Here is a 13,437-nt window from a genome sequence, read left to right as displayed (position 1 = left end):
TACCCCACTGTGATATGACTATTGAACGGTTCCCTTATGCAATGAGATGGACTCTGACCTCACGATCTACCTTGTAGTGACATTGCACTTTACTGAACTGCACTTTCTCTGTAGCTGTGACACTTTACTCTGTACTGTTATTGTTTTTACCTGTACTACCTTAATGCACTCTGTACTAATGTAACTGCACTGTGTAATGAATTGATCTGTACGATCGGTTTGCAAGACAAGTTTTTCACTGGACCTCGGTACAAGTGACAATAATAAACCAATACCAATACCAAAAAAAGGCGGATAATAAGGATTTCGGAACTGACATCTTGTGGAAAGGACGACATGATAGTTTCCAAAAGGCTGAATCAAGTATTCTGATAGTGAGGGAACAAAATGTGTTCAGGAATTGTCGGACGGCACCAACGAGATTGTGAGGAACTTAAATAAACACAAGGCGGGTGTGGATAAAGTCAATACAAATGGCAAATGAGCGCGAAGCAATGGTTTGGAAGGTACGGGAAGAAATGTACAAACAGCTGCACTAGGAGGTGACCAACATAGTCCCTCCGGAGACCAGCCACTGAAGATGACTCTGAGACGGGAACTCAGGGAAGGACTCGTCAAGATTGCAGTCCTAGTTAAAGACTGGGGGATATCTGCCGTCAGGTAGTTGGATTTGGAAGTTGCGAATGGAAACGAAAGAGTTGTAAAGAATTAATGAGTCTGAAGCTACACAGTGAATCTTTGAGGTGTTTGAATCGATAAGCGGTTGATAAATATATTGGGGAAACCCATAGCCTGGTGTGTTTTATCGGGTGTAGCAGGTCGTTGGCGCTTGGTCTGAGTTGGGGCCACTTGTTCCCGGGCCACTGAGGGGGTTGATGGGCCGGAATCTGATCGCCGTCGACCGTCAATGGACACGTTCGTCGATCCGCCTTTCGCGCCATCAGCCAATCAGCGCCGAGCACCGTCGAACCTTGTGTGTTGTGTTTCCCGCGGCAACGGCGGCCCTTTGATCTCGCTGCCCAATCAGAGCTCGGCTCAGCGCCAAAGTTCCCTCCCGGCAGCTATAAAGAGACGGGTCGGCGCCGCGCGTCACAGTCCCGGGAACGGCGGGAGGAGGAGAACATGGTGAGCGCGCCGGAGCACCGTCGGGGGCGCGCGTTGTTCCACCGGGAGCGGCGGGCAACGTCCAGCAGAGACTGGACACAGGACGGGGGGGGGGGGTGGGATTGGACGTGGGTGACTGGGAAGTCCGGAGGGCCAGAGAGACCCGGCGCAGGGAGGGGAGGAGAAGGCGCGGGGAAAGCGGGTCTGAGATTCCCAGGGAAACGAGGGGCTCCGGCCGGCGAAGGGGAAGTGGGGTGCGTGGGAATTGCAGACGTGGTGGGACTGACACGCGTCGCCACACCTTCGGGCGCTCCGTACGGGTAATCTCCGCCGGCTGGGGGTTGCTGCGAGTGAGCTCTGGGCAGGGACACCCGGAGATAGACGGGAGTTACGCAAACCTCGGAGCGAGCAGATCGCGGGCGCACAACCGTATAGCAACTGTCTTGTATTTAAACATCCAACCGAATGTTTCCCCCGCCCCCCAGCGCGAGTGTATCTCGGTCCACGTCGGCCAGGCCGGCTGCCAGATCGGCAACGCTTGCTGGGAGCTCTACTGCCTGGAGCACGGGATCCAGCCGGATGGGCAGATGCCCAGTGACAAGACCATCGGAGGGGGCGACGACTCCTTCAACACCTTCTTCAGCGAGACGGGGGCGGGCAAGCACGTTCCGCGGGCCGTGTTCATCGACCTGGAGCCCACGGTGATCGGTAAGGGCCCGGCGGTTGTTGGAGAGTTGGTCTCGCACAGATTTAATGCAGCGTGTGTTCAATTCTCCCGTTCTCTCTCTCTCTCTCCCCTGGCCCACAGACGAGGTCCGGACCGGCACCTACCGGCAGCTCTTCCATCCCGAGCAGCTCATCACGGGCAAGGAGGATGCGGCCAATAACTACGCGCGGGGCCACTGCTCCATCGGCAAGGAGATCGTGGACCTGGTGCTGGATCGCATCCGGAAGCTGGTGGGTTGCGGACCGACTGCAAATCGGCGTCGGGCGCCCCACGCTCTCCTCTCCCGCTGTATCCCATTCCCAGTCCATTCCCGACTTCTGCACCTACCGGCCGCTCCAGGATTCCCACTGTCATCTCTCCCGCGCTCTCTGAGATACTCAGGACGCCGTCTCCCCCTCTACCGGGAACCGGCGGAACCCTCACTCTGCCGCACTGCTCCTTCCATTGAAGACCTTCTCCAAACACAACGGACATTTGTCCCAATTCCGTGTTCTATGACATCCCGGGAGGTTTAATCGGCCCTTCGAGCCTATGCTAGCTCACGGAGCAATCCCACACCCTCCCTCCGACACTCTGCCCGCATTGACCGGTTGTATTCTCTCCACCCTCAGGCCGACCTGTGCACGGGACTGCAGGGGTTCCTCATCTTCCACAGCTTCGGCGGCGGCACCGGCTCTGGCTTCACCTCCCTCCTCATGGAGAGACTCTCCGTCGACTACGGCAAGAAATCCAAGCTGGAGTTTTCCGTCTACCCGGCGCCGCAGATCTCCACCGCCGTGGTCGAGCCCTACAACTCGGTGCTCGTCACCCACTGCACCCTGGAGCACTCCGACTGCGCCTTCATGGTGGACAACGAGGCCATCTACGACGTGTGCCGGCGGAACCTGGACATCGAGCGCCCCACCTACACCAACCTCAACCGCCTGATCGCGCAGATTGTGTCGTCCATCACCGCCTCGCTGCGCTTCGACGGCGCCCTCAACGTGGACCTGACTGAGTTCCAGACCAACCTGGTGCCCTACCCCCGCATCCACTTCCCGTTGGCCACCTACGCGCCCCTGATCTCCGCGGAGAAGGCATACCACGAGCAACTGTCGGTGGCCGAGATCACCAACGCCTGCTTCGAGCCGGCCAACCAGATGGTGAAGTGCGACCCCCGCCAGGGCAAGTACATGGCGTGCTGCATGCTGTACCGCGGCGACGTGGTGCCCAAGGATGTCAACGCCTCCATTGCCACCATCAAGACCAAGCGGTCCATCCAGTTCGTGGACTGGTGCCCGACCGGCTTCAAGGTGAGTCTGTGTGACCCAACACCTGGTCCCTGTCAACCCGTGGGTTCTGTCCTTCTCACCTCCCTCCACCCCACATGAACAACATGGCCTTGCACAGCTGCCCCTCCGCTCCGGCGCACGAATGGACCGGACCCCTCCCGCCACAGCGTGGCAAATGCTCTGCGCCCTCTGTGCCCAGATCACCGGCTCTCTCCGCCTCAACCGCGCCAACCGCTGTGCAGGTGGCAACAATCCGAATTAACGCAGACGATGCTGGATCTCCGCTGCGGGTCGGGCAGCATCTGTGGAGCGGGGGGACGATGAAGCTTTCCGATCGGTGACCTTCGATCAGGTCACGGGTTGTCCACCGGAAGCGGTATCTCTACTCTCCCGGGACACCACCTACGGATGGTTCGGTGAGGGATTCCCGGGATGTCAATCCCAGCGGTACTGGAGTGGAATATTCGATCCCATCTACTCCTGAATGCGTTCCCCTGACGCAAGATTCTCCCGTCCGCACCTGCAGCGTTGAACTGTCCCAGAGAGTGTCGGCGGAGTCAGTTCCTTTCAGGGACGGGCAGGCGCCAACTAAATCAATAGAACTTTATCAGGTCTAAAGGTGAAGTGAATTGGTTGGAATAAAGTGAAATTTGATGCAACTTTATCACCCCCGCAGGTTGGCATCAACTACCAGCCCCCGACCGTGGTGCCCGGCGGCGACCTGGCCAAGGTGCAGCGCGCCCTCTGCATGCTGAGCAACACCACGGCCATCTCCATGGCCTGGACCCGGCTGAACCTCAAGTTCGACAAGATGTACGCCAAGCGGGCCTTCGTCCACTGGTACGTGGGAGAGGGGCTGGAGGAAGGCGAGTTCCAGGACGCGCGGGAGGACATGGCGTCGCTGGAGAAGGACTACCAAGAGGTGGCGGTGGATTCCGCCGAGCTGGACAGGAAGGGCGAAGAAGAAGAGTAAGATTTATCAATGTAGAAGTTCAGAGTTTACTTTTATTTAATATATTGTTATGCATATTACGGAAATAAAGGTGTTGTAAATAAAATTTGTGTCGATTTCCAAATTGCGCACGCACACATTTGGGGAACACGGGTTAAGTGCTAAATTGGGGAAATCCAATTATAACAGTGTCAGGCAGGAGCCGGGGAGCGTAGGTTGGGAGAGGATGTTATTGGGGAAGTCCATATCTCACATGGTAGAGACGCTTAAAGACCAGCTGGTCCAAATTCAGTACTAACCTATTAATATGAGGAAGGTTGGGGAACTTTAGATGACGAGATGTGTTAGGCTATTTAAGCAGTAAAAGGAAGCGGCTGTAAGGTTTTATAAGGGATATAACGAAAGGAGTCAGAGGGCGAAATTTTGTCTTGGAGAGTCATAATTGCAAACAATTGCGCGGCGTTTCACACATACATACGTTAAAATGTAAGAAGGTCACTGGGGTAACTCAAGAGTAAAGTGGGGCGGGTGGGCTGTTTGATAACTGAGAGGAAGTGTATTAACTGAGAAGTTCAGAGTTTAATTTTATTCAATATGTATATAAAATAGTAATAGTGAAGTTTTGTGCTTCGATGTACGCACGAGTTTGAAGAGCTCATTTTTCGTTTTACGGCCATAAGAGGACGGGACTCGAAAGAAGAATGCCTCCATCCCGACGGGTGCAGAATGACGAATTCTTGATCTCACCCCTTCTCCACGCCGCCACTTTCTCTCGCCACCCCTTTCTGCAGGGAGGGCGGTCTTCCTGACTCCCTGGTTCGGTCAACCCTCTCTCCGTCTCCCCTCTCACCCGACGCTTTCCCCTGCAGGAGGCGTGACGCCCGTCCCTCGCTGCACCTCCTCCCTCACCACCTGCCGCCATCAAGAGCGAGCGGTCCATCCAGTTCGTGCCATGGTGCCCGACCGGCTTCAAGGTGAATCTGTGTGACCCACAGCCCGAGGAAGTCTGTGCATCGGTTTTCCAAGGATAGGGGCATGCCTGGCCCCCTGCTCTTCTCTCTGAGCGGCGAAACACAGCTCCAAAGCCACCCGCAAATGCGCCGCAGAGCCCGGTGTTGTTGGACGAATCACGGGTGCGGATGAGTCAGCGTACAGGGGTGACCTGGGTCACCTGGTGGAGTGGAACCTCAACAACCACCTCTCGCTCAACGTCAAGAGAAAACCCAGGGGCTTGTAGTTGACTTCATGAAAGGGGAAGGTGTCAGTCTACGTTCCTGTTGTCACTGGTGGGATCGGAGGTGGAGAGAACCATCGGCTTCAAATTCCCGGGGTGTTAATATCTCAGATGACCTGTGCTGCGCCCAGCATATTGATCCAATCGTGAAGAAGGCGCGACAGCACGTCTACTTTTCAAGAAGCTTCAGGAGGTTCGACGTGTCACGGCACGGTATATCTGGGGCAGGCACGGTAGTGCAGCGGTTAGCGTGACGCTATTACAGCGCCAGCGACCCGGGTTCAATTCCGGCCGCTGTCTGGAAGGAGTTTGTACGTTCTCCCCGTGTCTGCGTGGGTTTCCTCCGGGTGCCCTGGTTTCCTCCCACATTCCAAAAGATGTACAGTTGCGGGCGTGCTGTCTTGGCGCCGGACACTTGCGGGCTGCCCCCAGAACTCTCTACGCAAAAAGATGCATTTCACTGTATGTTTCGATGTACGTGTCACTAATAAATAAGTATCTTATCAGGTATAAGGAGGAGAGGGGGAAAGTGAGGAAGGGGCCGGGAGGTGATTGGGGGACCGGTCAGGGGTGATGGATGACGGACAGAAGGCGGGATGGGAGCGTGGATTTGGAGACAGAATCAGGAGGGTGATAAACGGGATTTATAACTTGTTGGAATCTGATCAGGACGCGAGGTGATACTGTGAACCACTGGGTGAGAGGGGGATGGCAAGTGCAAACATATGGGGGAGAGGAAATTAACTTCATTGGAAACACGTCAAACGTATTTACTGGAGGGTAAGTCCGCAGTGAGACCAGAGCTCAGTAAACCTCGGCGAAACTCGAACTGAACCTTGGAGAATGCAGATGTTGGAATCACCTATCTACCATACTCGTCTCTCTCATAACTCTGTGGCTGGAATTGAACCCGGGTCGCTGGCCCTGTAAATAGCCTCACGCTAACGTGCCGCCCGCTATCTCTCAGCTCCACGTCAGTCACGACCCGAAACGTCGACAGTTCTTTCCCTCCCACAGATGCCGCCGGACCCTGCTTAGACCACACTTACTGTGTCCGGTTCTGGTCGCCTCATTATAGGAAGGATGTGGAGGCGTTGGAGAGGGTGCAGAGGAGATTTACCAGGATGCTGCCTGGTTTAGAGAGTATGCATTATGAGGAGAGACTAAGGGAGCTCGGGCTTTACTCTTTGGAGAGGAGGAGGATGAGGGGAGACATGATAGAGGTGTACAAAATATTAAGAGGAATAGATAGAGTGGACAGCCAGCGCCTCTCTCCCAGGGCACCAATGCTCAATACAAGGGGGCATGGCTTTAAAGTAATGGGTGGGAGGTTCAAGGGAGATGTCAGAGGGAGGTTTTTCACCCAGAGAGTGGTTGGTGCATGGAATGCGCTGCCTGGGGCGGTGGTGGTGGAGGCTGATACGTTGGTCAAGTTCAAGGGATTGTTAGATAAGCATATGGAGGAATTTAAAATAGAGATATGTGGGAGGAAGGGGTTAGATTGTCTTAGGCGCGGTTTAAAGGTCGGCACAACATGGTGGGCCGAAGGGCCTGTATTGTGCTGTACTGTTCTATGGTTCGATGGTTCTATGACCCGCTGATCCGTAGATACCCCCAACCTAGTAACCCTCCAGTCTGAAGAACTGTTGAGGAAATCCTGGGGTATTAAGTTATTGTATTAACCCCGGGCGCGCCAGCATCGTTGGCCAAACCAGAAATAGATTCCTCTTCCCTGAGAAATGTCCCTCAGAATGAGAACACAGAACATAGAGCAGGGAGCAGTACTGCATAGCTACAGGCCCTTCGGCCCACCATGTCTGTGCCGACCATGACGCCAAATTAAACTAAGTCTCCCCGACCTGCACATGATATTCCCCGCATGTCCATATGCCTGTATCAATGTCTCTGTTCCCAACACCTTCCCCGACACGCACAACACTGTGTAAGAACATCTCGCCTCGTAAACTGTGGCCCTCTCTCCTTAAAGCTTATCTCCTCCAGTATCTGACACTTTCACCCTGGGGAAAAAGCCTATCTGATAACTTGGTGGAGGTTTTGGGGAGGGTACAGAAGAGGTTCACCAGGGGGCGAGAGCGGAGGAGCGGGAAACGCGAGAGATACGGGTGCGAGCTCCCTCGACCACAGTCGGGGGGTGGGTGGAAGCCCCGGTTAAGAATAGTTGCCGAGGGGTCTGATCCTGTGCTGTAATGTTCTATGTTCTATTCCTGTGAACCTCTTCTGTACCCTCTCCAAAGACTCCACATCCTTCCTGCACACTATACTCCAGATCTGGCCTGGATTAGAGGGCATGAGCTATCAGGAGAGGTTGGGCAAACTTGGATTGTTCTCTCAGGAGCGGCGGAGGCTGAGGGGAGACTTCTATCAGAAGTTTATAAGATTATGTGAGGCACAGATAGAGCAGAGGAGACGCACCTATGATGGGGGCAGTGGAAAGATCCCGGGGTGGGAGTGGGATGGGTAGGTTGGGGGGGGGGGGGGTTGGTGGTGGTGGAGTAAACGAGTCGCGGAGAGCGCGGTCCCTGCAAAAGGCTTAAAGGGGCGGGGACGGGAAGATATTCTCGGCGGTGGGGTCCCGTTAGAGACGGCGGAAGCGGCGGAGAATGATGTGTTGGATACGTTGGCTGGTGGGATGAAATGCGAGGACAAGGGGGACCCTGTCCCTGTTGGGTCTGGGAGGGCTGCGGGTGAGACGGTAGGTGCGCGAAATGGCAGAGATACGGGTGCAAGCTCTCTCCACCACAGTCGGGGGGAGGGGGGAGGGGGAACGCCCCGGTCAGAAAAGAAGTTGGACATCTCGGATATCCTGGAGTGGAAAGCCTTCCGAGCAGAGACAGCAGACAACCGGTATCTTTATCCCGGAGTGGAAATGTCTAATATTAGAGGGCATGCATTTAAGGTGAGAGGGGGAAAGTTCAAAGGAGAATTCAAAGGCAGGTTGCCTTACACACGGAGAGCGGTGGGTGCCTGGAATGTGCTGCCAGGGATGGGGGCGGAGGCAGATACGATAGAGGGGTTTAAGAGGCTTATGGATGTGCAGCGAACGGAGGGATACGGAAATGGTGCAGGTAGAAGGGATTAATTTAGTTACTAGTTTAATTAATTCAACACTAGACGGTGGGCGAGGGGTCTGTTCCTGTGAACCTCCTCTGTGCCCTCTCCGAAGACTCCACATCCTTCCTGTACACAATACTCCAGATTTGGCCCAACCAAAGTCGAGAGGTGTTCCTGTACCTCTTAACCGGCGCGGGTCTTCTCACAGCGCTGAGGGAGCTTCAGAAGTTTGACCCAGTGCTGAACAAAGATCGGTGACAGGTGTCAAAGCCGCCAGGGCATGTGAGCCGGTGGGAGCTGGCGTTGCTCTAGCGCTTCTAACTCCAAGAGACTACTAACGTGAGAGGTGCGGGAACGGGACGAAGGTCTCTAAAAGAAGCTGCTGTCGTACATGGTGCAAAGTACCGCACTCTGGGCGTGCGGGCGGTGGGAGTGACCCAACACTTAAACTGGTCGTAGGTTGTCGACAAAAATCAAATAGGCTTTCGCCCAGGGTACTGGCGATGGCCCCTGAGTGTTGTTGGCTTGTAGAAAGTATGCTCATTCCTGCTCCTATTTCTTAGTGGCGATAGTTACTCGGTGAGGACTGCGGAGATTCCATTTTACAGCAAACACCAAACCGCTGGAGGAAATCAGGTGGTCAGGTCGGCGGTGGAAACAGGTCGACGTTTCGGATCCATCAACTTGGAGTCCAATGTCCTTCTGTTCCTGTGAGCTGCTCAGAATCCTGCCACTAACCTTGTACTCCGCCTTCATGTTCGACCTTCCAAAGTGTGTCACTTCACACTTTTCCGGATTGAACTCCCATCTGCCACTTCTCCGCCCAACTCTGCATCCTGTCGATATCACGTCGGAACTTACGACAACTTTCTGCATTATCCGCAACCCCTCCAACCTTCGCGTCATCCGCAGACTTACTGACCCACCCCTACACTTCCTCGTCCAAGTCATTTATAAAAATCACGTTTGCATCAGTGCAGGAGGGGAGATGGCCGGTAAAAGAGGTGAGGCGGGGTGGGGGGGGGGGGGAGGGATGGAGAGATGGCGGGTGATGGGCGTATTCGGGTGAGGCGAATCAACAGACAGATGGGGAACGGAAGGCTGGGGAGGCCGGGAGCTGACTCAGGGCGTAGAATCTGACAGGGGAAGGAGAGGACTGACGGGTCGGGATGGGAAGTGGGGAGGGGAGCTACAACGGCTGAGACCCGGCAGCTCAAGGTGGCCACTGCGGACGGAGCGCGGGTGCCCGGCAGATCGGTCGCCCGGTCTGCGCCGATGAGAAGGAGGCAATATCGGGAGCACCGGATGCAGCAGACGGGCTTGCAGGAGGTGTACGCGAGTCGCTGACTCGTCTGGAAGGGAAGTTCATGTCCCGGGATGGTGGTGAGGGAGGAGGTGCAGCGAGGGACGGGCGTCACGCCTCCTGCAGGGGAAAGCGTCGGGTGAGAGGGGAGACGGAGAGAGGGATGAGCGAACCAGGGAGTCAGGAAGACCGCCCTCCCTGCAGAAAGGGGTGGCGAGAGAAAGTGGCGGCGTGGAGAAGGGGAGAGATCAAGAATTCGTCATTCTGCACCCGTCGGAATGGAGGCATTCTTCTTTCGAGTCCCGTCCTCTTATGGCCGTAAAACGAAAAATGAGCTCTTCAAACTCATGCGTACATCGAAGCACAAAACTTCACTGATAACACCATTACTATTATAAAAATATATATTGAATAAAATTAAACTCAAACCTCTAAATTTATAGACTGCCTCTGCCTCCAGGGTTAAATCAGCACCCACCCCCCACACTTTGCTCTTGTGTTACCCCAGTGACGCTTGTACTTTTTAACGCATGTATATGTGAAGCGCCGCGCAATTGCTTGTGATACGATACTGCAAGACCCCATTTCGCCCTCCTGATTCCCTCTTTGACTCCTTTCCTGCTTTCATTATATCCCTTATAAAACCTTACAGCCGTGTCCTTCTACTGTTTAAATAGACTAACACCTCTCGTCATCCAAGGCTCCCCAACCTTCCCTATTCTTCCTCATATTGACAGGTTGGTCCAGCTCGTCTTTAAACGACTCAACCATGTGAGATATGGACTTCCCAAGTAAGAGCCGCTCCCAACCTACGCTCCCCGGCTCCTGCCTGACACTGTTATATTTGGATTTCCCCAATTTAGCACTTAACCCGTGTTCCCCAAATGTATGCGTGCGCAACTTGGAAATAGACACAAATTTTATTTACAACACCTTTATTTCCGTAATATGCATAACAATATATTAAATAAAAGTAAACTCTGAACTTCTACATTGATAAATCTTACTCTTCCTCTTCGCCCTTCCTGTCGAGCTCGGCGGAATCCACCGCCACCTCTTGGTAGTCCTTCTCCAGCGACGCCATGTCCTCCCGCGCGTCCTGGAACTCGCCTTCCTCCAGCCCCTCTCCCACGTACCAGTGGACGAAGGCCCGCTTGGCGTACATCTTGTCGAACTTGAGGTTCAGCCGGGTCCAGGCCATGGAGATGGCCGTGGTGTTGCTCAGCATGCAGAGGGCGCGCTGCACCTTGGCCAGGTCGCCGCCGGGCACCACGGTCGGGGGCTGGTAGTTGATGCCAACCTGCGGGGGTGATAAAGTTGCATCAAATTTCACTTTATTCCAACCAATTCACTTCACCTTTAGACCTGATAAAGTTCTATTGATTTAGTTGGCGCCTGCCCGTCCCTGAAAGGAACTGACTCCGCCGACACTCTCTGGGACAGTTCAACGCTGCAGGTGCGGACGGGAGAATCTTGCGTCAGGGGAACGCATTCAGGAGTAGATGGGATCGAATATTCCACTCCAGTACCGCTGGGATTGACATCCCGGGAATCCCTCACCGAACCATCCGTAGGTGGTGTCCCGGGAGAGTAGAGATACCGCTTCCGGTGGACAACCCGTGACCTGATCGAAGGTCACCGATCGGAAAGCTTCATCGTCCCCCCGCTCCACAGATGCTGCCCGACCCGCAGCGGAGATCCAGCATCGTCTGCGTTAATTCGGATTGTTGCCACCTGCACAGCGGTTGGCGCGGTTGAGGCGGAGAGAGCCGGTGATCTGGGCACAGAGGGCGCAGAGCATTTGCCACGCTGTGGCGGGAGGGGTCCGGTCCATTCGTGCGCCGGAGCGGAGGGGCAGCTGTGCAAGGCCATGTCGTTCATGTGGGGTGGAGGGAGGTGAGAAGGACAGAACCCACGGGTTGACAGGGACCAGGTGTTGGGTCACACGGACTCACCTTGAAGCCGGTCGGGCACCAGTCCACGAACTGGATGGACCGCTTGGTCTTGATGGTGGCAATGGAGGCGTTGACATCCTTGGGCACCACGTCGCCGCGGTACAGCATGCAGCACGCCATGTACTTGCCCTGGCGGGGGTCGCACTTCACCATTTGGTTGGCCGGCTCGAAGCAGGCGTTGGTGATCTCGGCCACCGACAGTTGCTCGTGGTATGCCCTCTCGGCCGAGATCAGGGGCGCGTAGGTGGCCAACGGGAAGTGGATGCGGGGGTAGGGCACCAGGTTGGTCTGGAACTCAGTCAGGTCCACGTTGAGGGCGCCGTCGAAGCGCAGCGAGGCGGTGATGGACGACACAATCTGCGCGATCAGGCGGTTGAGGTTGGTGTAGGTGGGGCGCTCGATGTCCAGGTTCCGCCGGCACACGTCGTAGATGGCCTCGTTGTCCACCATGAAGGCGCAGTCGGAGTGCTCCAGGGTGCAGTGGGTGACGAGCACCGAGTTATAGGGCTCGACCACGGCGGTAGAGATCTGTGGCGCCGGGTAGACGGAGAACTCCAGCTTGGATTTCTTGCCGTAGTCGACGGAGAGTCTCTCCATGAGGAGGGAGGTGAAGCCCGAGCCGGTGCCGCCGCCGAAGCTGTGGAAGATGAGGAACCCCTGCAGTCCCGTGCACAGGTCGGCCTGAGGGTGGAGAGAATACAACCGGTCAATGCGGGCAGAGTGTCGGAGGGAGGGTGTGGGATTGCTCCGTGAGCTAGCATAGGCTCGAAGGGCCGATTAAACCTCCCGGGATGTCATAGAACACGGCATTGGGACAAATGTCGGCTGCGCTTGGGGAAGGTCTTCAATGGAAGGAGCAGTGTGGCAGAGTGAGGGTTCCGCCGGTTCCCGGTAGAGGGGGAGACGGCGTCCTGAGTATCTCAGAGAGCGCGGGAGAGATGACAGTGGGAATCCTGGAGCGGCCGGTCGGTGCAGAAGTCGGGAATGGACTGGGAATGGGGTACAGCGGGAGAGGAGAGCGTGGGGCGCCCGACGCCGATTTGCAGTCGGTCCGCAACCCACCAGCTTCCGGATGCGATCCAGCACCAGGTCCACGATCTCCTTGCCGATGGAGCAGTGGCCCCGCGCGTAGTTATTGGCCGCATCCTCCTTGCCCGTGATGAGCTGCTCGGGGTGGAAGAGCTGCCGGTAGGTGCCGGTCCGGACCTCGTCTGTGGGCCAGGGGAGAGAGAGAGAGAGAACGGGAGAATTGAACACACGCTGCATTAAATCTGTGCGAGACCAACTCTCCAACAACCGCCGGGCCCTTACCGATCACCGTGGGCTCCAGGTCGATGAACACGGCCCGCGGAACGTGCTTGCCCGCCCCCGTCTCGCTGAAGAAGGTGTTGAAGGAGTCGTCGCCCCCTCCGATGGTCTTGTCGCTGGGCATCTGCCCATCCGGCTGGATCCCGTGCTCCAGGCAGTAGAGCTCCCAGCAAGCGTTGCCGATCTGGCAGCCGGCCTGGCCGACGTGGACCGAGATACACTCGCGCTGGGGGGCGGGGGAAACATTCGGTTGGATGTTTAAATACAAGACAGTTGGTATACGGTTGTGCGCCCGCGATCTGCTCGCTCCGAGGTTTGCGTAACTCCCGTCTATCTCCGGGTGTCCCTGCCCAGGGCTCACTCGCAGCAACCCCCAGCTGGCGGAGATTACCCGTACGGAGCGCCCGAAGGTGTGGCGACGCGTGTCAGTCCCACCACGTCTGCAATTCCCACTCACCCCACTTCCCCTTCGCCGGCCGGAGCCCTTCGTTTCCCTGGGAATCTCAGACCC

The 13,437-nt window shown here is 56.0% G+C and overlaps 2 protein-coding genes across 2 annotated transcripts; one reads left to right on the top strand and one right to left on the bottom strand.

Annotated features, from left to right (window-relative positions):
• The first annotated feature begins 1,586 nt into the window (after positions 1–1,586).
• LOC127566496 (tubulin alpha-1C chain-like) lies at positions 1,587–4,092 on the top strand. The gene is made up of 4 exons (XM_052008931.1): positions 1,587–1,812; positions 1,913–2,061; positions 2,443–3,123; positions 3,779–4,092. Exons 1-4 carry the CDS (start codon positions 1,692–1,694, stop codon positions 4,073–4,075), a joined length of 1,248 nt encoding a protein of 415 aa, XP_051864891.1. The 5' UTR covers positions 1,587–1,691; the 3' UTR covers positions 4,076–4,092.
• A 6,574-nt stretch (positions 4,093–10,666) lies between these two features.
• Positions 10,667–13,155, bottom strand: LOC127566498 (tubulin alpha-1C chain-like). The gene is made up of 4 exons (XM_052008934.1): positions 12,930–13,155; positions 12,681–12,829; positions 11,619–12,299; positions 10,667–10,963 (listed from the first exon to the last, which is right to left on the bottom strand). Exons 1-4 carry the CDS (start codon positions 13,048–13,050, stop codon positions 10,667–10,669), a joined length of 1,248 nt encoding a protein of 415 aa, XP_051864894.1. The 5' UTR covers positions 13,051–13,155.
• Between the last annotated feature and the right edge of the window lie 282 nt (positions 13,156–13,437).

This window comes from Pristis pectinata, chromosome 42 (genome assembly GCF_009764475.1).
Source record: "Pristis pectinata isolate sPriPec2 chromosome 42, sPriPec2.1.pri, whole genome shotgun sequence".
In the NCBI taxonomy this organism is placed as follows: Eukaryota; Metazoa; Chordata; class Chondrichthyes; order Rhinopristiformes; family Pristidae; genus Pristis; species Pristis pectinata.
The sequence above is the reverse complement of the archived record's forward strand: the minus strand, read 5'-3'. Positions and strand labels throughout refer to the sequence as shown.